This window comes from Pholis gunnellus (assembly GCF_910591455.1).
Source record: "Pholis gunnellus genome assembly, chromosome: 2".
NCBI lineage: Eukaryota > Metazoa > Chordata > Actinopteri > Perciformes > Pholidae > Pholis > Pholis gunnellus.
Window position 1 is genome coordinate 20,194,040 of NC_136536.1, and position 22,661 is coordinate 20,216,700.

Consider the following 22,661-nt stretch of genomic DNA (forward strand, 5'->3'; position numbering starts at 1 on the left):
TTGATAGCAGCAGTTTGATACGTTTAGCCCGCCCCACTGACGTCACCACGTCATGATTTTCGCGCGCAAGCGACTCAACAGGGCCAATGATAACAATGTATGGATCCTAATACAGCTTTCTACATTCTAAATGTGTATTCTAAAACTACAACTCTGAACTACATGTGGAGTAGAAACTTCACACCTGTTCTGCATTAAACATCTGCGCACACATGCATGCTCATGAAAGTAGTTTATTCTTTAAATTTGCACACATGCACACCCTCACCTAATCAGAGTGACAGACTAGCATTCTATTCTATTTTATGGTATAACATGTTTGAAATTAGTGTCATGGTTGTTAGCGAGTGCAAATAGCTGACACACTAAATTAAACAGCATAACCTTACAGCAGCCTCTAAATGTACCAGCCCAGTCAAGTACATATTCAAAGGCTGCTACATTCTGGAAAGATCCACAAGAGTTGGGAGTAAAAGTTGGTGCAAAAAAGAACTTATGATATACACAGCATATCAGACTTCAAAGTTGTGAAGTATGGAACCACAAAGTCATACAAGCAGAGACATGAATACATCAATCTGTTGGGGTCTTTGTTGGTCAGGGGTTTTCAGGGCATTCATTGGCAAATCCTAAACTTTCCCCCTTGATGATCATTTTAATTTGATAACATATATAGATGACATTTTCACCCCAAGCATTGGTTTTCATGACAAGAGATTCTACTTGACTCTCAGTTATGCCAGTCTTTCTTGGGCAGCAACATGTAATATTTGCTATAAAAACAAAACTTTGTACGCATCTTGTCTTATTATTTAATTGAAAAACCACATTACAGTAAATTCTACAGTAAACTCTGTGACATTTAGTCACAATGCATTTGCAAGACAATATACCGATAGCGAATGTGTAACATGAAGACAAATCCACACTTAAGGAACAATTGCACAAAAGAAAAGGTGTGTCAGTTTTGATATAATCATTGTTCACTATCCATGATAAAAGAAACAGAGTGAATCCATGGTTGGAATATACAAGGGCACCATTGGCAATATGCTGGGGTAGGTTGGGGCATCAGTAGTTAATATTCATCAGGTCACGGAGTCATAGTCAGGGTGTTTTTCCTCTTAGAGTCCCGCCGTGGGAACGGCACAAAGCTTCTCACCTCTCTAAAGCATAACCCTGTGGGCAAAAGGGGAAAAACATTTGTTTTCTGCTTGTGCTGCATGTCCACAACTCCAATAATAATTGAAACAGAAAGCCATCAAAATGGCCAACATGGTAAACACTCCATTTTAACCATTTGAAAAGCATGTTAATAATACAGTTCCAATGTTTACTGTGTCAACTATGAGACAACCTTATCACTTCTGTTTCTATCTTTCTCATATAACACAGGAATTGTTTTCAGAAAGTCTCTATTCTAAAAAAAAGTTGTAAAATGAGACCAGATCTGGTACTATGACATATAGTTTCTGTGAGATCTGTAAATGACAGGTACACACACAAGACGTGTATATATACACTACTCAAATCTGAAGATCGATTATATTATGGCTCATTGTTTTTTGCTTACGCTTCCACTCATCCAGGGTCAATGTGGCGTTGTCATGGCTGTCATCGTACGGTGCAGGCTCAGGTAAGTCCTCTGTGTCCCTGAGGCTGTCGAAATATGGGTGCTCCAGAGCTAGCTCAGCTGTGGGTCTCTCGTCTCCGTCCAGAACCAGCATCTTCTCCAGCAGGTCGATACCTGTAAACAGTCAGTGGAACAAAATAAAGCAACAATTTGATCAAACGTAAAAACATCAAATTGTACATGTCAATGTTTAAAACAGTTTTACTGACATTAGCCATATGGATGGTTGCTGCGAGCGTTTCAGAAGCAGAAGATTGAATTATGTGTTGTCCAAAGTACTATTTGTTTTGTGCCTATTTTTCTGTTTCCAAAAGATACAAAAACAAAAGTTCTGCTATTGCCAGATACATCAAATTCACCACTTTGACAATTTCTCCTGTTGTTAATCTACTTGACACAGATTGCTTAGAACAGTAGGTGGAACAGTTTTCATGAACAGGGTGCAAAATAAGTCACTACAGTGTTAATTCAGAAAAGGAAAGTAGCTAAATGAACATTATAAGCAAAAGAAAAATGATTACTTCAACAACAAATGATTGCTGCTGAGGTGGACCAGTACTGTGGACAGTAGTAAAAGACTGTACTTGTACTAAATGTGTCTGAAGTTTGATAAAAAGTTAAAAATCTAAATCTGTGGACCGGTCGAGCTCAAGAAAAAGGCTGTTGCTTAACTCACCGTTTGCACTGGCTCTGGGGAACAACGTTGAGAAGTCTTTTCTGGGATAGCGAGGAACGGTCTTCATATAATTCTTGGCCTGTGTTTAAAGACACAAGATACATTTAATTAAGCATCAAAAACAACATTTGACCAGATATAATGCAAATCAAAGCATCAGCTCAAACTGTATGTATTTGATTTTCATGGTGCAAATTTCATTGCATTCCTTGTGTGTGTTATTATAGTGTGATCCTAATAGACAACATCATTTATAATACAGTCATTGTTTCTGTTTTTTTATATATAAAACAAAAACATTACTGAATAGGTAAAGAACTTTGATAAAATGAATATTTCTATGATTTATTTCCATGTCTTTAAATCATTTTATTTTCCATCACTCCTTCCTGCTACATGCTTCTGTTGAAGCCCTGACTTTTCCTCTGGTGCCACCCTCAGGACAAAGTATACAATTTGACTACTAACTACTGGTAAAGCTTAATGAAAGAAAAAATCTTGGATGGATGTAAAGAATATTGCAACCTCTGAGTGTCTGCTAGCGGGACTTGTTAATATGATGTTCATGAGTTTCAGTGAAGGGTTTAGTGTACCCTGATCCAAATGATTTTGAGGAGATGAGGCATTTTCAGTTCCCCCAATCAATTAATACTTTTATACATTATTTTCTATTTTTTTAAATCAGTCAGCTTTAGAAAGTAGTGAATACTAGTAACATATCAGCCCCATCCCAGTTAGACTGTAGTTTAGTGATATACATATATATATGACATACACATACTATAATTTGTCCTACCTCTTGGCTGTCCAGCTTCTGTGTGAACTCTGCTCCAGGTACTCCAGTCACTTTCATGATCTGAGTCAGCTGGTCCATGTCTGGTAAAGGTAACAATCAAGGATTGTTTCTTTACTTAGGATGTTCTGGAGGTTCAATAAGCAAGTTCCACTTAGAAGCAGTGGAAAGTAGGGTTTCCATGCAGGTCCATAAAACTGAGTAATAAAGGGAACTGAAAGCCACAAGTGACAGCTTTATTTGCTAGTCGATGCTATAAATCATTAAAGTGCCTGAAGTGCAAAAAAAGGACATAAAACGTCAATCTAACACATGCGGGAAAAGTATGTAAGCAGAAGTAGCTGCATTGGACGCTGCCTGAGGAAACATGTTTTTGCTGCATGTAATATACTGTGATTGCCTTTTGTGTTCCATTCTGCACCTGATTTATAGTGCCCATCATGGAACTGGCTTGAATGGCATTTATTATTACATTGATTTAATGAAGAGATATTAAAGCTTGATGTGATGTCATTTAGGAATAATTTAGTACATTTACATTTATGTACACTGAAACATAGTCATTATCTGTCATTACACAGCCTTCAACAGTAAAAAGTCCAGTGATCACACAAGGCTGGTGAAAGGATACAATCTCTCCCTTTGAAAAGGGTTTTTCCGTTGATCATTTCTGCCATGATACAGCCCACAGACCAGATGTCCACTAGAATAAAAAAAGAACAAAAAACACGAGTGAGAACCCAAGCAGAAAACATGTCTCAGTGTTTTAACTTAAGCTCAGTACAGTGCAAATGAGGAAGTTGGCATTTATATGCCAGAGCAAAGTTCCTTGTCCTTGAAGCAGATTGTGCTGTTTATATTGGAGAATACTTGGTGAGTGATACAATCCCACGGAGGGTGTAAACCTGTGCCAGAGTTGCTTCCTGTGCTACAACCTATTCTGTAGCTGCTGTTTACAAAATGAAAAAAAACACCGTCTCCTAAAGAAGCATAAATCCTGGGAAAGTCAGTTTGATTGCAGTGACAGCTCTGTCACTGAGTCTCAGCACTATCGGGCTGCTGTCAGACCCATCTCTGTCAACTGCTAACAGATTAAAGAAAAAATAAATAAAATAAGATTCAGTCAAAATGAAACCAATGAAACTTCAAATGCATTTCACGCACCAACGGCAGGATTATAAAAAACTTCTGACCCATAAAGTACCACACAAGCCACCGCTAAAGAAAGAAATCCCTGTAAACTGGAGATGTTTGAACAGCTACAGCACCGACAGTCCAACTCAATACCGAGACAACAGCAGGGACAGAGGTACGAATTTGTAACAGCAGCGATTGTCTTGCCAGTCTGGGTGTAGTGCATCCAGTTCAGAATGACCTCAGGTGCCCGGTACCAACGGGTCACCACGTAGCCCGTCATCTCAGCATCAGTACTGCGAGCCAGCCCGAAGTCCAGGATCTGCATCGGCAGCAAAGAAAAGGAATCACAATCTGGAACATGAACCCCGTACGTGACAGACATCTGTAAAGCTAACTTGTTGTTTGATAAGGTTTTTCATATTTACATGCATGTCCAAATGTGTAAAAAAAAAAGCATCATCTTATCAAATTTGTTCATACTGTAATTATTTCCTGACAGTAGAATATGAGATAGATAATCGGTGAAAAAAAATCAGGTTCCTCTGCCTCCTTTTAGTCTCCTGATGGCATTTGAAAAATTCTACCGCGCCCGAAAGAAAACAACCAATCAGAGCCGAGGAGTCAATCACTGCTAGTGAGTTCCCATCAAACTGTCAAACTGGGCAGCGCTGATCCAATGGGAATCAAGATTCTGTTACAGCATTGCCTATTTTTGGCCTCAAATGTTTTCAGAAACATATTTTGGTGTAACTTTTAGCTGTAAAAGGAGATAGTTAGTGACCCGACTGCCATGTTGGAAACAGTCAAGCCAAAACCAAGCAAACTAGGCTTATTTATCTCATGTACTATTGTCAGGATATTGTGATAGTTTGAGCAAATATGAGCAAAAAGGTTTACATGAGTTACCAACTGCAACTTTAATTAACATACATACTAATATTGGCCATATTGGTTCCAATGTTTAAGATATTTTCATACATTAATAGCAATATCTTAAAACATGTTTCTTGACATGAGGATCAGAATCATCTGTCTATTTTTCTAATCTATTTGATCACTTTGTAACTGCTGAATCCTATTATTCATCATTTCAGGTTAGTCATGTTCTCCAGTGTAATGCTTGGAAGTACAAACCTTCAGTTCACAGTCTTGGTTCACAGCCAAGTTTCCAGGCTTAAGATCCTGTAAAAAGAAAATGAGCTGAGTGGAGGATACTTATTACACATCTTGTTTAACAGCAAATGAACTTGCTTGTACTGCGTAGTATCACAACTGGGACCGGGAGGAGCCTCAGTGCTCGTAGTTCCTGTGGTTTAAAATGTCTCAATGCCTGAATACTGTAGGATTTTACGGTGAGACTCAACTGTAAGCTGATCATAACACTCACTGCAGCATTTCTGCAGAGTCACTCATAAAATATCGTGACATAATGTGTGATAAGTGTGGCACTGTTAGTGAGTGTTGATAACACCTTGACTGTGCAGGAATTACAAGAGTACTAGCAGGCTAACACTGACTGAATCATGTGCATGATCATATTCTCTAAACGCACAGTTCGCTGAGCTCAAACACATGTTCACAGCTCATCCACAACACACTAATGCCTTTGGTAATAATAAGCATAATCAATAAATATGTTATGATCAAAACATATATATATATATATATATATATATATATATATATATTAAAAAAATCTTCATAACAGAGTGAACATTAGTGTGTTTCTACTTGTAAATCTACTACTTCCCTGCAAGGAAAACAAGAAAATGAGCACTTTGTCTTCGGACAACACCAAGAATTTAAAAGACCATTTTAGCGTTTGGACGTACAAGTAATAAGAAGCCATTTATATCTGCCGCATATGTAAGTGCTGTATTGATCTAACCCTACTTTCCCGAGACAACACACACACACACACACTTGGCACTAGTGAAGTCGGGTGTGGCGGAACATCTCTAGACTTGCAGTCAAACATCAAGAGAGTCAACTCATCCGACCTGTTGGGGCAGGGTTCGATCTGACTCAATAACAGTGACGAAATAAATCAACATTCACATGGATATCTTTAGCGCAGGAAACGGTTCGTAAAAGATAAAGTACACAAATCACTGCACGCATTACAATTTCTTAATAATAGCCTTTATCATAGACCAAAAACCTTTTCTCGGGATTTGTTTTTAATACCTAATATTTAAATATCGACATTGACATGTGACCTGTGCTTACCCTGTGGATGATTCCAGCCCTGTGAATGTACTGCAGAAAGGGAGAGACGGAGCAGGAAGCAGACGCTGTTATTGCAGCAACATCCAAAATGCATGGTATATGGCATGTATATGTGGTATTTTGTGTCTCTTTAATATGCCTGTGTACATGATAGTTTTATTAGTTTGCACTATTTGTTAACCTGACAACTGTTTATTATAGTTTAATATAGTATAATGTATATCATAATAGCTTATCATCACTTTGTCCATTTTCAACTAGTTTTTAGTACCTCTCTATTCTATAATTGTGTTGTATTGACCCATTTAAGATACAGAAAGGTTGACTCTCCACTACGCCCTTCATTGTATGTATATGTGCAAGTGCAGACAATTCCCTGAACTTATTGTAGCATGTGTTAAAATACAGTATAAATCTGGCATGACAGTGCTGCAGGATAACTTTGTGTATTCAGTGAGGTTTTGATGAGTCACAAAAATGTTTGACTAATCTTCTCGTAATGCTTCACGATAACATTGTGCGTTTGTGAAAAAGGTCGGCTCACCCTGAGTCCACAGAGCATCTGGTAGACGAGAAACTGGATTTTGTCTTCTGTGAGGTGACCTCGCACCTTCGACAGGTCAGTAAACATGTAAGGCATCACCAGGTAGCTGAGCAAAAGAGAGGGAGAGGGGCAGAGATGGACAGTATGATTCCCTATATTTAACAGACCAAACGCTACACAAGCTTTATTCAGACCAGATCACAAAGAATGCTTCAGAAAACGCTTTTCCTTTGCTGTGTGCTGTTATTTTCTACACCCTGTTAATGTTGTAATCCAGGTCTTTTTACACTTTGATCAAGGAGTTTAGGATGCTTGTGTATGTTTACCTAACACTTACGTTTATACAACCTTCAATATACTCTTCCTCTTTGCAGTATCCTCCGAAGTTGAATGTATTCATTTTACCAGCACACTAAACTTAAGTCTTTTAAATAAATCAATCAAATAAAAAAGTATTCTGTCTTTTGCTTCATTCATCTCCACATGTCCAAAGCCCATATCTATCACGAAAAGAGGCGTTGCCCGTCTCTGCCTCAGGGCTCTGCTAATATGGCGAAATACACTCACAAGTCCTGGATGTCATCGAGGCTTGAGGCAGCTGAAAACACATCGAGAAGTCCTATCACCTGGTTGGAATGAAAAAGAGAGGTGACGAATACAGAGACGTGGGAGCAGACGTGAGGAGCTCAAGTACTTACAGGATACTATCACATCAGAAATGCAAAATGATAATGCTATTATCTCACACTCTAATCACAATCACAACATATATATTAATGTATCTGCTTTCCCCGTGTATTGTTGTCCATGTATACATGTGTTATTTTTTACATTATATTTATATCTTTTTCACGCATAGCGACACGTAACATTACTATTGTTTAGGAGGTTGTGGCAAACCAAGGGACAAAGACATGCAGCTCAGTTTGGGGGAGGTGATAGAGGGAGCGTTCTCTCCGGTTCAAGTTCTGCAGCCACTAGGCACATGGCATTAGACACACCTGCAGACCATCGGGTAATCAGAGCAGGCATGCGTTCGCTCAGCTCCTAAGCGGCAGACAGGCTGGGGGATCTTGTCTCCTGTACCACTGGAGACAAGCGGCGCCAAACAGCAGGTAATCAAAAAGACTCATATCTCTCTCTCTCTCTGCTCGACTCACACAGGACAGTGGAACTGCCTTGCCTTAAGAAAAGGCTGACGACCAGAGGCCTAAGACCCCAAACGGGAGGAATCTTTAGTTAGAATATGACCCCATCCCCTTTACCCCGACCTCTTGATTAAAGGACACTTTTTGTTTCATACCAACTGCCTCTGAGTCCCCTGTTTTATTGTGAATCTTGCCTCCACGTCCCCCGGGTTGTCACAAGGTGTATAAACCAATATACCCCTCACAAACACAAGCACACACACACTCATGCACTTGAGAACATACACACACACACACACACACACACACACACACACACGCACTCACACACATTACCACACAATCACATTTTCTGTCTTTTTTTAAATAGGTATTGTTATTATATAGATCTTGTTAAAATAGTTTGCCATCAACATTATGTAGTCATATTATTTTATGAATAATCTCGTGTACTTGTGTGCTTCAAATAAGCTCGGTGGGTTTTCTGCCTCCTCTACACTGTGTATATCATTTGCTTTCTGCCATGTTTACATATTTAGAAATGTTGCTAAATGAATCCATCAATCTATTATCTGCAGCTTATCCTATTCAGGGTTACAGGGGGGCCTTCAGCCAATCCCAGCTGACATTGGGTGAAGGCAGGTTACACCCCGGACAGGTCGACACAGGCTCTCACATGGCTTATGCAAATAAACTTCAAACTTCAATTTTCACTCAAATAGAAAACCTAAATCAACGAAGGGCTGAAATCTTAAGGATTGGCACTTGAAAGGCCCCAAAAAACCACAAGTAAAATCTATATTCTTTTAAAGGAAAAAGGAGCAGTGTCAGGTTTAATCTTCTCACGTTTTCATGCTTCATGTGTTTGAGCAGTCGGAGCTCTCTGTAGGCCCTCTTAGCGAAGATCTCTGACTGGAACGGCCTGTGGAGCTTCTTGATGGCCACTTTTTCTTTAGTCTTCTCATTTATTGCTGAGCTGTGATGAATAATGGAAAAAGAAGTCATTAGCTTTGCACTCTGAGTCTGCGCCCGCCTTCTAGCATCACTATGATTTCCCTCTTTTGAAGTCAGAGGAGCAGCGAGAAAGTGACAGGACGGTCTATTTTGAGGTTTCACTCTCGCAAAGAAGGCAAATTAATTCCTGCAACGGCAGCGACGTTCTCAGATGGTGGTCTGGATTCTCGAACAGAGTGGGGGGTCTGTGGTTTATTGAGCATGAATATGTAAACGTTTGGCAACTGGTGATGTGCACAGTATGTCTGCAGTGATCTGCAGGGCACCACATCGTAGGAGGACAGGCTTGTTAGGCTATTTGGAGCCACATCCACCAACACACATTACACACTACACTTGTGCATAGTGCTGTGGACAACGCTGACGCACTAATGTAGGATATTAATGTTAAATTAACACGCAGCAGCTAATCCATGCCAGACAAGCATTCAGCAGTAAATACAGTACATCTTACACAGTAGTTATGAAACGGCTATATTTCTGTTGAATAATTTGTTCTTTTCCCGTGTTTGCAATTTATGAGAGATGTGCAATTTGGCAAAATTACTGATAATGGTGGTGACTTGATCCAAGTTCATCAGATGGTGCTTCTTTTAAAGTTCAGACATGTTAAGCTTTCACAGACCATCACTCCCACACTGATGCTTAAAACCCTGGTAACAGTAACTGGTACAATATCTGAAGCTTTGACAACCAAAGTCCACTGTGACAGATCTTTAACCATTTTGACGTTTTTTATTAATTTTCCTTCCCATGGCTCTCAAAATGTTCACCTTCTCATGAATAGAAGTAAACGTTTGATTGTGATTGACTAAAGGTGGTGGCAGGACTCTGTGAGAATAAAAGGAATTTAGTATTTCATAATTACACAGGTGGAAGTGCAGGCTTCGAACCAACGAGTTGAACTATAATGTAGGGAGATTACATTTCTGGAAATGTTGGAGTTTGCATGGCGGCTGGTCAAAAATGTCTCAGGTCAGTGGCGGCTGCTGGGGGAACTTGGACTTGGTCATTCATAACCAGTATTTATTTAAAAAAATTCTGGCAATGGATCCAAGTGTCTTTTTAGAATCTTGTATGGAACTTGACAGCAGCCTTGTGTCTATCGCTATAGATCACTAATAAATCACAATATAGATAAAATCAGAAATATAGTGTATCACCAAACTGCAGCATCAGTTGACATGAACACTAAACACTGGATACATAATATGGTACCAGTAAATCAATAATGTTAAGTGAAGCTGGGCATTGGAAACATCTGCTTTTCCCTACTGGCTTGAAGGCTAACCTGTATTCATGTGTAACCCTAACATTTAATTGAATTTCTGTGCTATGTATTTTACTACATGTAAATAAACAACACACAATGTATATATACGTACACATGGATGTGCATAGGTGTTAGGCAACATGCGTGTCATCCGTTTCTGCGGCTCCCACAGTGTATTCCTGTACCTTGTATGTAACTGCATGAAGAAATGAAAGTGGAAAGTGGCCATCTTTAATATTTACGTCCTAAAATTGCAACTATTATTGAACAGACATATGCACATAAGTTTGAAAAGGTTCGTGTCACGCGCGATGTAGTCGCTGCGCTGCTAACACGCGCTGCTAGGATGCGCTACAAAGAGTCAGGTGTTATAACGTTATAACATTACAAGCGCTGTCGTGTTGACAGTGTCGGTGTAACGTTACACTACTGGCACACACAACACACAAACGGGCCCAACACAGGCTGCATGCAGCCAGTGAGGCTAACGCGCATGAATGATGGGCTCAGAATAAAACAGTTATCGTGCATAGTCCAGTCCCAACTACGACACACACTTCATACGGAGTAAGGTAAACGACACTCACCACACCGAGCCGTACGCCCCGGTCCCTATTTGTTTAAGCCGTGTGTATTTCTCCGGGACCTCCCACACCGTGCTGTTGATTTCCTCGCGGTAGAAATGTGCCCGAGCCTCCATAATGAAGAGGAGACGGCGAAGCTTGGGGGGAAAAAAAGTTATCCTCCCTCCACTTGTAAAACTGTCACTTGTTCAGAAGGTAAAGATAAACACTGCTCAAAGCACGAGACAAGACAACTTACCCTACAGCGTATTTCCGCCAGAGGTTTTCAAAATAATGTCCTTTACGCGTTAGCCGCGTGGGAGTAACCCGAGTAACCTACTGTTAGACACAAACGGCTAGCTAACATGCTGCGACAAAACCCACGAAAATCAAATAATATGCATCCTGTAGAAATGGATTGTGCTCATCTCTTATGGCTAGTTATGATTATATTAGATTTTTCTTTTGGTCAGTTCTTGCCTTCATTGATGGGAATTAATAATCAATACATGCTATACAAATGGCGTTTAAAAGAAAATAATCTTGGAAAATGTATTGTGGAAACACGGTATTTAGTTTATGATATTGTTTGTCTTTCTTGTTTTTAAAAATTCTCATTACATTTTTCCCTTGAAAATAAACTTTATTTTGAAGGCAAATCGTAGAACTTCCTGTCTAAACTTGACAGTTTACGGTTGCCTTGATTCGGCAAAAACGGCACAAGTCTGTCAGTACACTACACTCACTGCATTACAGTAGACAACAGCCTGTAGGACTACTTAACATGTAGCCTCATGTTGTCTTCCCTTTGCAGAAAAACACATTTTCCCATTTGTGAAAATCACACGGCTTGCTTGCTGAAACATGACTCGATTCGCTCCCACCCACACACAGTAGGTGTTACTTGTCATGAATAATTACTGTACATTGGCAGAAGTTTATGAATCATGGCAGCTTACAGCAGGACATTCACACTTACTGACATGGATCAAGACATGTAAACTGAGGCCTGAGATTTTGACTTTGCACACAAATTGACTTAGGTTTCTAACCAATTAATAAATGATCCATGTACAATTATTGTTCAATAACAACCCCTCACATAATTATACTGCTCCACTGTAGTGATATGAATGCACTTTGTCCTCTAACATTTGTTTACAATAGCTGTTCCCCCTGAAAGCCTGAAAAGCCAGAAAATCATCATTGAAATCTACACACGTCATCAAAATACATAACCTGGAGCTGCTCTGTTGGCAGTCAAAACAGAACTGACCGTGTGAATTTAATGTTGGTATGTTTTTTTCGTCTTAATGGTATTCAGGTTCAGTCCTAACAGTTCTCAGTAATCAGAACTGTAGGCCTACTTCTCACGAATTTCAACTGAATTTCAGTTTGTTTGTTTTTGTTGTCGCTATAATGGGAAGTTCTCCATAAACTTAATGTTATTTGGACTAAACCTCATTTGTGTAGGTGGTCTTAAACTTCCAAATCTTTGATTGTTTTTGTATATATATATACATGTATAAACTGTGATTACTAATTAGAATTCTCCATAATACACATTTGGAAGCATCGATATCACTATGAATAGTGAGCTGAATTTGTATTTCCTGCGTTTTCGAATCTTGCCAGTTCCATGTTTTCAGTTAGGTTGATAATTCATGTAAGAAGAACACAAAAGTGCAAAGATGGGGCATATCAAATAATTTAAAAATCTTACACAGCCAAAAAAAAGATCTAAAATCTAAAATGTATAATATTCAGTGGCATTCATCTATAATGTCTATAATTTGAGTCAACGCAGCTCTCATATTTTGTGGGCAGCCTTTAAAGGGATGAGGTGAGGTTTTAAAGTGTGCAATATGTAAGATTTTTACTGCAGGATGGCACAAAATGACCATAATATATCTGCGGGGGTTGAAAGGATTCTGGATCAATACCAATGACTCAGCCATTACTTGGCCAGCTGCTGAACTCTCTGGCTTTTAAAGCCCTCTTTCCATCGTGTACTACTCTGTTTTGGAGAGAAAACTTCCGACTGGTGTTTAAAGACCAAATCTAAACCGGCCTCTGTTTATTCAATTGATTAGCAAAGTAAACTAAAAGGAGGTTGAAAATGTAGCATCCATAGTGATTTCCCCCCTTCCATCATTTGTCGCATAGATATGCCCGAAGGTTGACCGCATATGCGCTCACCATTTTAGCAGCACTCACACACAAGCGTGTGCGTCAGTAAAAGTCATGGTAACAGAGCGGTGACGCGCGGCCGAGGAGCTCTGCAGAACTTTTCCACGTTCACACTTTGCTCTTGGACTTGACCCAAGTTGATCCGCTGCCAAACCCAAACCTCGGACAGCTAAACTCTCGGAGATCAGAAGCCTGGGAAAGCATCAGGAGAACGAACGTTGTTGAAGAACTAAAGCCAGTGGTTCCCCCAGGATTAGGGGTGGCGAGATGGGGCCACAGAAAATCCTGTTGTGGCACACCAAAACCAAAAGCCATAACTGAATTTCGGGAATTTGATCACGCTGTTGTATTATATAGGATAGTTGATAACTATGTCGATATGAAATTGAAGGAATCACATACTGTACTTTGATTTCTTATTTTACAGTTAACAATTATCTGCATCATAACACATCAGGGTGGCCCTGGCCCCCCTTGTATCATGTAGTCGTAAGCAGATATAAGGACATTTTTTTAATTATGTACAATATTTGACAGCAGTTATAACTTTTCCTAACAGCATGAAGACATATATTATATAAACATAATTTACTCTATCTATTTTGTTGCACTTCAATGTCGACCTATGGTAACCCACAGATAACCCACTGATAACAAGTAGGATCTTTTGTAATCTTGAGGGCTGGCAATGCCCAAAATGTTTTATGTAAACAATAAAATCAATTCACGAAAAAAAAGTATTTACATTTTTCTTCATTTTTTTTTAACAGCATTCAAATTGTTCATGCACAACATCTGTCACTGCATGACATCTTAAATTCTGAGGTTTTAGTATGTTTTCATTTGAGTCTTTACTTTTACTTAAGGCATTACACTTTTACAGTGCTATTTGGAATATTATTATATAGTATACACAAAACATTGATGTCAAGCTAATACAGTTAAACGGATCATTGCATTAACCTTATCACCCACTCATATGTATAAATACAGTATTTTGCCTACCCTCTGTTTTTCCACCCCCCTTGTTTTTACTTTTCAGTACTGAGACTTCTCTGTGCTCGACCAACGGCCGTCCTGAGACCTTTCCCTCTCTCTCTCCTCTGGCTGTTGGTGCCTTATTCAAAATCCAGACATGGATCTTCATCCTCCAGGATATTCAGCTTTTCCTCTTGTCTCTTCTCCTTTGTGTGAATTGTGTCCTTGACATTTTCTGGAATAGAGATAATAATTAGTGTCATTTGTCAAGGATATCGGCTCTGCATGCAATATGTTACCGGTTGCTTCAACTCCTTTAGAAACAGATCTATTCTGTAGCTTTCCATGGTGTCAGCCAGATCACAAAAGCATTACGGGTGAAAACATCCAGTATATTGTAAAATACAAGAAGTGGAGCCATTGTAAGGTCTTTCTCAGAAAGCTGTAGAATGATAGCAGCTTGGCTAAATTACACCTCTCTCTGTACCATTATGATTCAGTATAACTGGCTCACAGTGCTCTTAGAGAAAAAGTCAGGGGATTGACCAAATTTGACACAACGTCGAGGGGACCGGGTGTAAATATAAGGTGACAGGGCAAATACACACAGACATATCTTTACTGTAGACTTTAGGCCTTGCAGACTCAAGCAGATCTGAGGTCCAAACTCAGGACCTTTTTGCTGTAACCACTGAGCCATAGTGCAGTACAGTAATTTAAAAATCAATAAACCTCTGAGGCTTTTCAGTTCATAAAACACATTAAAGCCCGCAAGTGTAACCTTCTTGCTTGAGGTTTATGATGGGCTCCCTCCTGTTGAGTAACATTTAAAAAAAGAATCCACTAATGGCTGCAGCCAATGATCTTCAAAGGACAATTTAGCACCTGACACAGGCTAAAATGTATACTCTAACTGTAAAAGGAACCAAATGAGTTAAAAGTTTCCTTCATCTTGTCATTCACCTTGACCAAAAGCTATAGAGCTTAAAGTATATATTGTGTCCCTATGATCTCCTCTGGAGGATTTATGCATTTGATTTATTGAATCCTCTCTACCACTGACCATTGTTGCACATTACGGGCGTGTCTGCCTACTTCATTGTTCTATGTAATGACTTTACATGCTACCTGCGGACTAATACATCCAAAATTGAGAAATGCAATTTGACAGACATCTGCGGTCTGTCTGCTGTTGCCAATATTGATCATAAATCCATTTGATCTTTGCCAGTTATTTGCATTTTGTCAATCTTCCTGGGTCATTTCCGAAAATAGTTTTCATCAACTGCTTGAAGAGAGCCTTCGTCCCTCTGTCTGGGTAAATGTCAGCGAAATGCCAAAATTCTGAAACACTTTTGGAGTCTTTGAGACACCAAAAACAAAGGTTTTTGATTCACTTCCAGTGAGCGAATTACATCCGCGCCTGGCAGGAAAGTTATGGCAGATGTGTCAGTTAGAAGTTGTCTACAGAGCAAAGAAATATCCCAGCATTTTGTGACATAAGAGTTGTTGAAATGGAGACAATTTACTTTCCCAGGAACATAATAGTTCAGCCTATCATTCGATGACACACATGCCATGTCTGAGCAAAATGGATTCAGTTAAATGAGGACATGCTAATGATCATCCAGACAGTGATTGAAGTAAACAGTTTACACTACATTACATTTCTGTTACGTTTGAACAGTGAAATGATGATCCCATTTTCAGCAACACAGCATCACATATTGTTAAAGCCTGCCAAATATGCCTGCATTGAGCTATAAGCCTGTTTTCAAATTGGTACTTTTACAAGATGTACCAGATTGTCAGTATCAGCCGCCCCTGATCCCACTACACACAGCTCTCACTCCAGCTCTAGCTCAATAACCACAACTTTGAGAATAAAAGCTATAGATGTGGAAATGTGAACAGATGTCACACCCAGGTTGCAGCTTTGAGGTTGCGTCTCAATATTTTCCTGAATTAGATCTAAATAGTCCACAAGATGGAGCTAATGTCTAGCAGAGGGCCACAGGATGAGCTGAATGGTGCATTCGGGCCATTTTCATCATATCAGTGACCAAATGTAACTTTTTTTGGACATGGGTGTGTGTATTGTTTAAATCTGTAAACTGCTTAGAAAATAAAATACATTTGGTCTGGATTTATGGGAATCCATAAATCCATGTTTTTCCTGGATTTGTATGTTGATGAAAGAGCTGCTGCTCTCCCTGCTAATGCTAACGACGAAGTTCATTTGTTTATTCATGATGAATCCCAAATGTTGAATACATCACTGCCTAAGTGCTGGAGGTTTATTCTTAGAAAAGATCTTCCAGACACTGACAATCAAGACCCGCAAATGCAAAAGCTTTCATAGTTTGAATCCTTACTCTGCTTCCATAATTGTCAGCTGAAACAAAAAGACTGAATGGGATAGTAATAGATGACACATTTATTTATGTGAACTTGTCAAAGAGTATTATTTCAAAAGTAAAAGCCTCTGAGCGGTACATTGCATCAGCTTCCTTCACACTACGTGGATTGGTAGACAATAAAGTAACATGGCACGTCCTCTATTCTTGCTTGTGATGCAGATACACTGGCATGACTGGCGGCGTGTCTGTGACTCAAGACAAAGTCAGACACACGCGTACCTATACATCACTGCAAATGTAAATGCACGACGGTTCCACAGTCGTGCAGACACACACACACTCTGAGCCTGTGTGTCGGTTCTTTCCCCCATCATTTGGGCTTCAACCCATCTGCCAAAATCCTCTCAAGCTAAATCTGCTTTGACATTTTCCAACACTGAATCAGCAGAGAAAGTAGGCTAGCGCGTAGACGAGTACTGCTAGAGAGAAAAGTAAGAAGTAAAAAAGAGAGAGAGAGAGGAGGGGGGAGCAGCTTGTTTCACAAAAGGCAACGGGTTGAGGAAGACATCCATTTGCCCCCCGTGCCACCGGAGCACGCGATGGCATTAACCTAATGAGTCTTTACATAGTAATTAAAGGTTCCCCGCAGGATGGGTACTCTCTGTCGTCCTGTACCGAAGGAGAATTAATTATTAGTATCAATCAATGATGTTATCTGTGGGTGTTACTTGGTTAAGAAGGGAGACGGGCAGACAGTGGCATTTAGCTGTGATTAATGAAGTGACCTTCCCTACAGCTTTGGCTGAGATCTAGAAAAATCTATTCCATTTCAAAGTGACCTCCGCGGGGGATGGCGGGTTGGAACACCCATACACTCTGCATCCAAATGCAAGAAAAAACACACGTAATCACCAAAGACCCTGCAACAAAAAGACCGGGCAGTGACTGGGCATGCGAAACCTCTGAGGAAGTCACATCCGAGGTTCATCACTGTTTTCCAGTCAGTCCTTGACTGAAGATTGTCATCAGTGTAGCTAAGTTTTGCGAGCTGATATTATTCCTCAAAGCTTGAGCACACCATCCGCTGGCATGCAAATGTGACGGTGGAAGAAGTGGTGATGATAATGATATTAATGGGTGCCCAAAGACTTCTAAGAAATTTCCATATTTTGTCCCATGGGCCTCAGTTGGTAGAGCATGGCATTAACATTTTTATATTGGTACCATTCCCACTAGAACAAGACAAGCCAAGCATGTAGGCGATATTCATTCTTCACATGGGAGAACGGGAGGGAAGAACCGTGTTTTCCACATGGGAAGGTTCGCAAAGCAGAACTTGTTTGCTAAAGAACATGTACAGGGCAGTTAAATGACTTTAGAGGCTGCTTATAGATAAAGACACTGTAAATAAAGACACATGGAATAATTTAGAAAATGCAACATGTAATGTATTTTTACATTATGGAAAATAAATAGCAATTTAATTTAAAATGTTTGACATCACATGTCTCATATCTATACACATGTAGATGATATAAATAATATACACGTTGAATGCTTTTGTTCAGTTTTGGCACAAAACATGGAAAAATGGTAGACAATGAGGTATGTATTAAACTTGTATTGCAATTGTTTGAACTTCAACATCCTTGAATTATACTGAAGGAGCCATTTGGAGAAAATTGATGGATATTCCATCCTTTAATTTCACGCTATTTTATGCTTTTTCAACTGTTCAAAGATTCAAAGAGCATCTTTGTGGTTTACGAGAAGCTGAGATATAGGAGTAGATGGGACAAGTAGTTGAGTTTAGTGACCCTCATAAACACCAGTAGAACCATAGCTGGCTATGGTCACTCATAAATGAATAAATAAAGTAAAACCAACACAACTGCCAATCCCATTGACGTGGCGAAGCTGCACATTGCTTTGCCTTGTTTCATTTTGCAGACATTTTGACATGTCACAGTAGGAAAAGCATGGCTGTAAATAACAATAATGATGGCTGAATTCCATTTAGCTGCTTCAGTTTCAGGGTCCTGGTATTGTATATGCTGGTTCTGGTGTCACTCTCATGACTTACTAGCACACTTAAATAGAACCAAGCCATGTGATATCCATATCAAATAAAATAAACATAAACATCATTAATGTTAACACCTGCTTTTCTTACTTTGACATGTCTACTAAAACTCAACAAAATATTAAACATATAAGGTTGGAGAGTGTAGCCTTCAGGTTACGTAAACAAACGTGAAAGGCTCCTTTCTAGAGCCAGTGTTTGGTTTGTCCGTCGTGGGCTACTGTAGAAACATGGCAGTACTGTGAAGAGGACCTGCTCCTGATGTAGATGTGATGGGCTCATTCTAAGGTAGTGAAAACATAAGGTTTTTTAGTTTAACGTGATTATACACTAACGAAAACACAAGTTACACATATTTCATTTAATAGATCCCCCAAAATGCTGGCCCTTTAAAACACAACATCTGACACATCACCCTATAAATATCATTAAGATGAACATGTTAGCAAGCAGCTGCCTATTTCCAATCCAGCAGACACAAAGCAACATTAACATTCACTTTGTGTTTCTGGCCACCTGATGAATGAACAATATATATTTTCCTTTTAGCTCTGCTTTTGGTCTCCACCAACTCCTGAGGAAAGTATTTGTCTCTTCAGCAACTAAATCCTCCACTATGTTCACCAGCTAACTGCTAGCTATGCCTGTTACTGTTTAGAGCTGGCAATGTAGCATATGGTGGTTTTATCAGAGCTTCTTTTTGTGCTGAAAACAGTCGTGGAATGGAAATCAGTTTGAATTCTCTGTGACTTCATCACTATAAGTGACCCGTTTCATATCACACGCTGACATCTGATCCATTGTTAATGTGTAAAGGATTGATTAGTCCAGCTTTAAGGCTTTCAGATGATTTAAGACATTTTAATTGGTGCTATTCAGTTTAGCCTTGGCCATGCAGACAGCTGTCATGGAGGATCAATCGTCACAACATCTATGATGATCAGGACTCGGATCATGAGCATTTGGCATTCCCGAATGTGTCCATACCAATCAGACGGCCATCTGGCTTTCCTTCCGTCTGACCCAGTGTCAAGTCAGCTCAGAAAAGGAAAACATAGGTATAATAACTCTCCAAGAATTGCAGATGCTGCATTCGTTTGTCACAGATTAACATTTGATAACAGATGGGTAACACACGCACATGCACACGAACAATGGCGGCAATAGCGAACACACTAGTGCTCATCTGAACAGCGATTATCATCGTGTACGAGGCTGGTGCTCTGCCCAGACGATGACAGCTCCTCATACAGCAAGTCCCAGCGGTGCCACTATACCGAGCCTCGGAGGCATGCATGTCATTGTGCCATGTTTCATCTCACCCACTCATTAATGTTGCTCGTTTGCCAACACATGACAAACCTCAGCTTTACCACTGTTAGTCTGCTGGCCGCTTGGGTAGCAAAGCAGGCCAATTCTGATAGTATACATGGCATGTAATTGCTGCATTGGAGCGTACGGCAATAACGGTCTATAGGAGGCTGTTAATGGGGTGACCCTCAACATAATGACCCAACTCAGGCCTTATAAAGTATTCAGGACATTGACTTTTCATTCATGAGTGCAAGACTGAGGAAAAGGGAGATAATAATGAGTGTTAGCCCGGGTAGTGTATTCATTTGTGAGAATGATGGCACAAATAGTGTCAGAGGTTAGAAAGCCATGTGAGTGAGAGGATATAATAAGACAGTTGTTCATGTCTGCAAAATGTGTCCCCGTCTATATATTCAAAGTGGCTTAAGTGGTAATTTTATGGCAGCAACAGTGGCGTTATTAGACTACTAAGGCGAAAAGAGCAGCTAGTGCTGTTCAATAAAATTTTACAATCAACCCTAAATTGCCCCGGTAGCCAATGAAGTGAAGCTAAAATGGAGTATAAGATTGTCTTCTTCACTCAGCTCCCATCAGTAAAGCAGCTGCAGAATTTGCTGGGTTCGACAGCTTTCCTTAATGAAGGAGAAGCATGGGTTGCAGTTTTAGCGGTGAGTCAAAGATAGAAAATCTCTAGTGTTGTAAAGTTAGAGAAAAAAATAGCACAATGATCTTCATGTTTTGTTTTTTTCTGAACTGAGATAAGACTTGAACATAATTCTGGCTTTGTTCAGACAGTAGGCATCATGTAGGGCTAAATGTGCATATGAAATACAATGCGAGAAGGATAACTCTATTATCTTAAAGTATAATTACAGTATATTACAGCTTTGGTCTATTTATAATGTTGTTATGATAAATTTGCACTCACCAAAGTCACCACACAGAGAAGCTATAACCTACGATGGGAAACACATGTATTCAGATGATCAGACAACAGTGTAGCTGGACAATTTCAAATCGAAACCACTCTATTTGGAGTTAAAACTTAAAGTGAAACAGATTATTACTAATAATAGTTTCACAGCCCTCCTTTGATTTCTTTTCCAAATGAAGCTCTATTGTGAGTTCAGTCAGGAAGACTATACTCTTGTATGCTTAGGCTTGTAGTTTATTTCTCAAACATCTGCCAATCCCTCCTCACGCATGCTCACTCATTATTTCCTTGCTGTCATTGTTCGGGGCTGTCAATCATGATATCAGCTGTTTAGATCAGCTGGTCTCCTCTATCCAATGGCACAATGAAACATTTACATCGTTAGCCTATCATCTTGCGGCTGTCTCTTTTAAATATGATTGTCTCTCTACCTTCAGTATACGTTCATGATGCCGCTACGCGCCCCTTCACCTCCCCATTTTCGCCCAGTTTTCACAGATCCATCATCTTCATCAACTCATCATTCTATCAGCCTCATCATCTTCATCAACTCATCATTCTATCAGCCACCACCACCACCAGTGTCTGGACTCCAAGAGGGGATTTATCTCTCTGCTGCTCAGGGCAGACGCCCCTCGATTACAAATCTCCCTGCAGAGTCAAAGACAAAGACTCTGTCAAGACTTTATCACCACATATCATCTGTTAATAATAAACAATTATCTTTTCTTCATCTGACCTGATTTAAATATACCAAGAGAACTGACGGCAAAAACTATACAAATTAACCAAGTGGTAATAAACCACAATCATCCTCTAATTAATTTTCCCAATACAACCTTCTTGTAGGTTTGTGCGCGCTAACTGAAGTTGCCTTTCCTTTCCAGCATGTGCTAGTAACAAGCAGAATTTCCTGCTGCTTATTTCTCTCTTATTTCTATGAATGCATTTCCTATACGTTGCGTTTATCACAAGAGACATCATCAGTGACAGGACAGGACAGTATCTGCCATGTTGTGTGGTGTTGCTGTCAACAGGCTTGTCCTTGTATGCTATTCTCTGGTTTCCACAACTTTTGTTTTCTCCAAATAGAAAATAGCAGACAGCAGAGCAGGAAAATGTTTGGTTTCATCCATAATCAGAAAAAAAGAAGCAATATAAAGAAAAACGTCAGGTTAATTGGCTAATAGCTACATACAGCATCTTCTGGGTTTTGAGACAGTTGCATTCGGGTATTATTAACAAATTAGTGATACTACACAATAGTGGTGTTACAATATATTGGAATTGACAATAACTGGGACATTAAAATAATTAAATATTGATATCACGTAAATAATAAACATATGATATTTATGTAAATAATCCAGCGTCTCTTATATCATTTCCATTCCTTTACATTCTCGCTTTGTCTACCTGCCCCAACACACACATTTTGAGTGTAATTCATTTGCCAAAAAAGACAAAACGCACAATAGTTAAAGAAGAATTTGACTGATTGCATTATAATTTTTACTTGAAATTTTCTAGATATTGCAATAATACCTTTATCGTGAATTCTTTTGGCCACGATAATAGTGTAGTAAAAATCTGATATCGTGACACCCCTACTTCACAATTATTGAAGAATAATGTATATATAGATATTAAAGAATAATTTATATATAGACAAAGACCCAGAATGGACCGAAAGGGAACCTTTTAAAAAAATCAATAAATCTAAAGTTGCTCTACCGCAGAAGAGCTGTTGTTTATTCAGTTATAACAGTATAAATGTCTACTGGCTTCAAGA

General features: G+C 39.4%; 1 protein-coding gene across 2 annotated transcripts; it reads right to left on the reverse strand.

The window, feature by feature from the left end:
* Positions 1–219: 219 nt before the first annotated feature.
* On the reverse strand, positions 220–11,232 carry mapk13 (mitogen-activated protein kinase 13). Of its 2 annotated transcripts, none has more exons than XM_079172505.1 (12): positions 11,035–11,232; positions 9,007–9,136; positions 7,580–7,638; positions 7,013–7,118; positions 6,469–6,498; positions 5,374–5,421; positions 4,444–4,558; positions 3,734–3,805; positions 3,106–3,185; positions 2,310–2,388; positions 1,574–1,747; positions 220–1,179 (listed from the first exon to the last, which is right to left on the reverse strand). In XM_079172505.1, exons 1-12 carry the CDS (start codon positions 11,145–11,147, stop codon positions 1,094–1,096), a joined length of 1,092 nt encoding a protein of 363 aa, XP_079028631.1. In that variant the 5' UTR covers positions 11,148–11,232; the 3' UTR covers positions 220–1,093. The 2 variants fall into 2 exon arrangements, with proteins under 2 accessions (XP_079028631.1, XP_079028630.1); XM_079172504.1 differs by having other exon boundaries at positions 4,390–4,558.
* Positions 11,233–22,661: the final 11,429 nt, after the last annotated feature.

Bases quoted from the DNA above. Each gene is read 5' to 3' on its own strand.
- mapk13 (XM_079172504.1), bottom strand. From the start codon at position 11,147: ATGGAGGCTCGGGCACATTTCTACCGCGAGGAAATCAACAGCACGGTG. The intron at 1,748-2,309 runs GTGAGTTAAGCA...GACTGTTTACAG, and splicing joins CCCCAGAGCCAGTGCAAACG to GTATCGACCTGCTGGAGAAG. The intron at 1,180-1,573 runs GTAAGCAAAAAA...TTTTGCCCACAG, and splicing joins GACCCTGGATGAGTGGAAGC to GGTTATGCTTTAGAGAGGTG.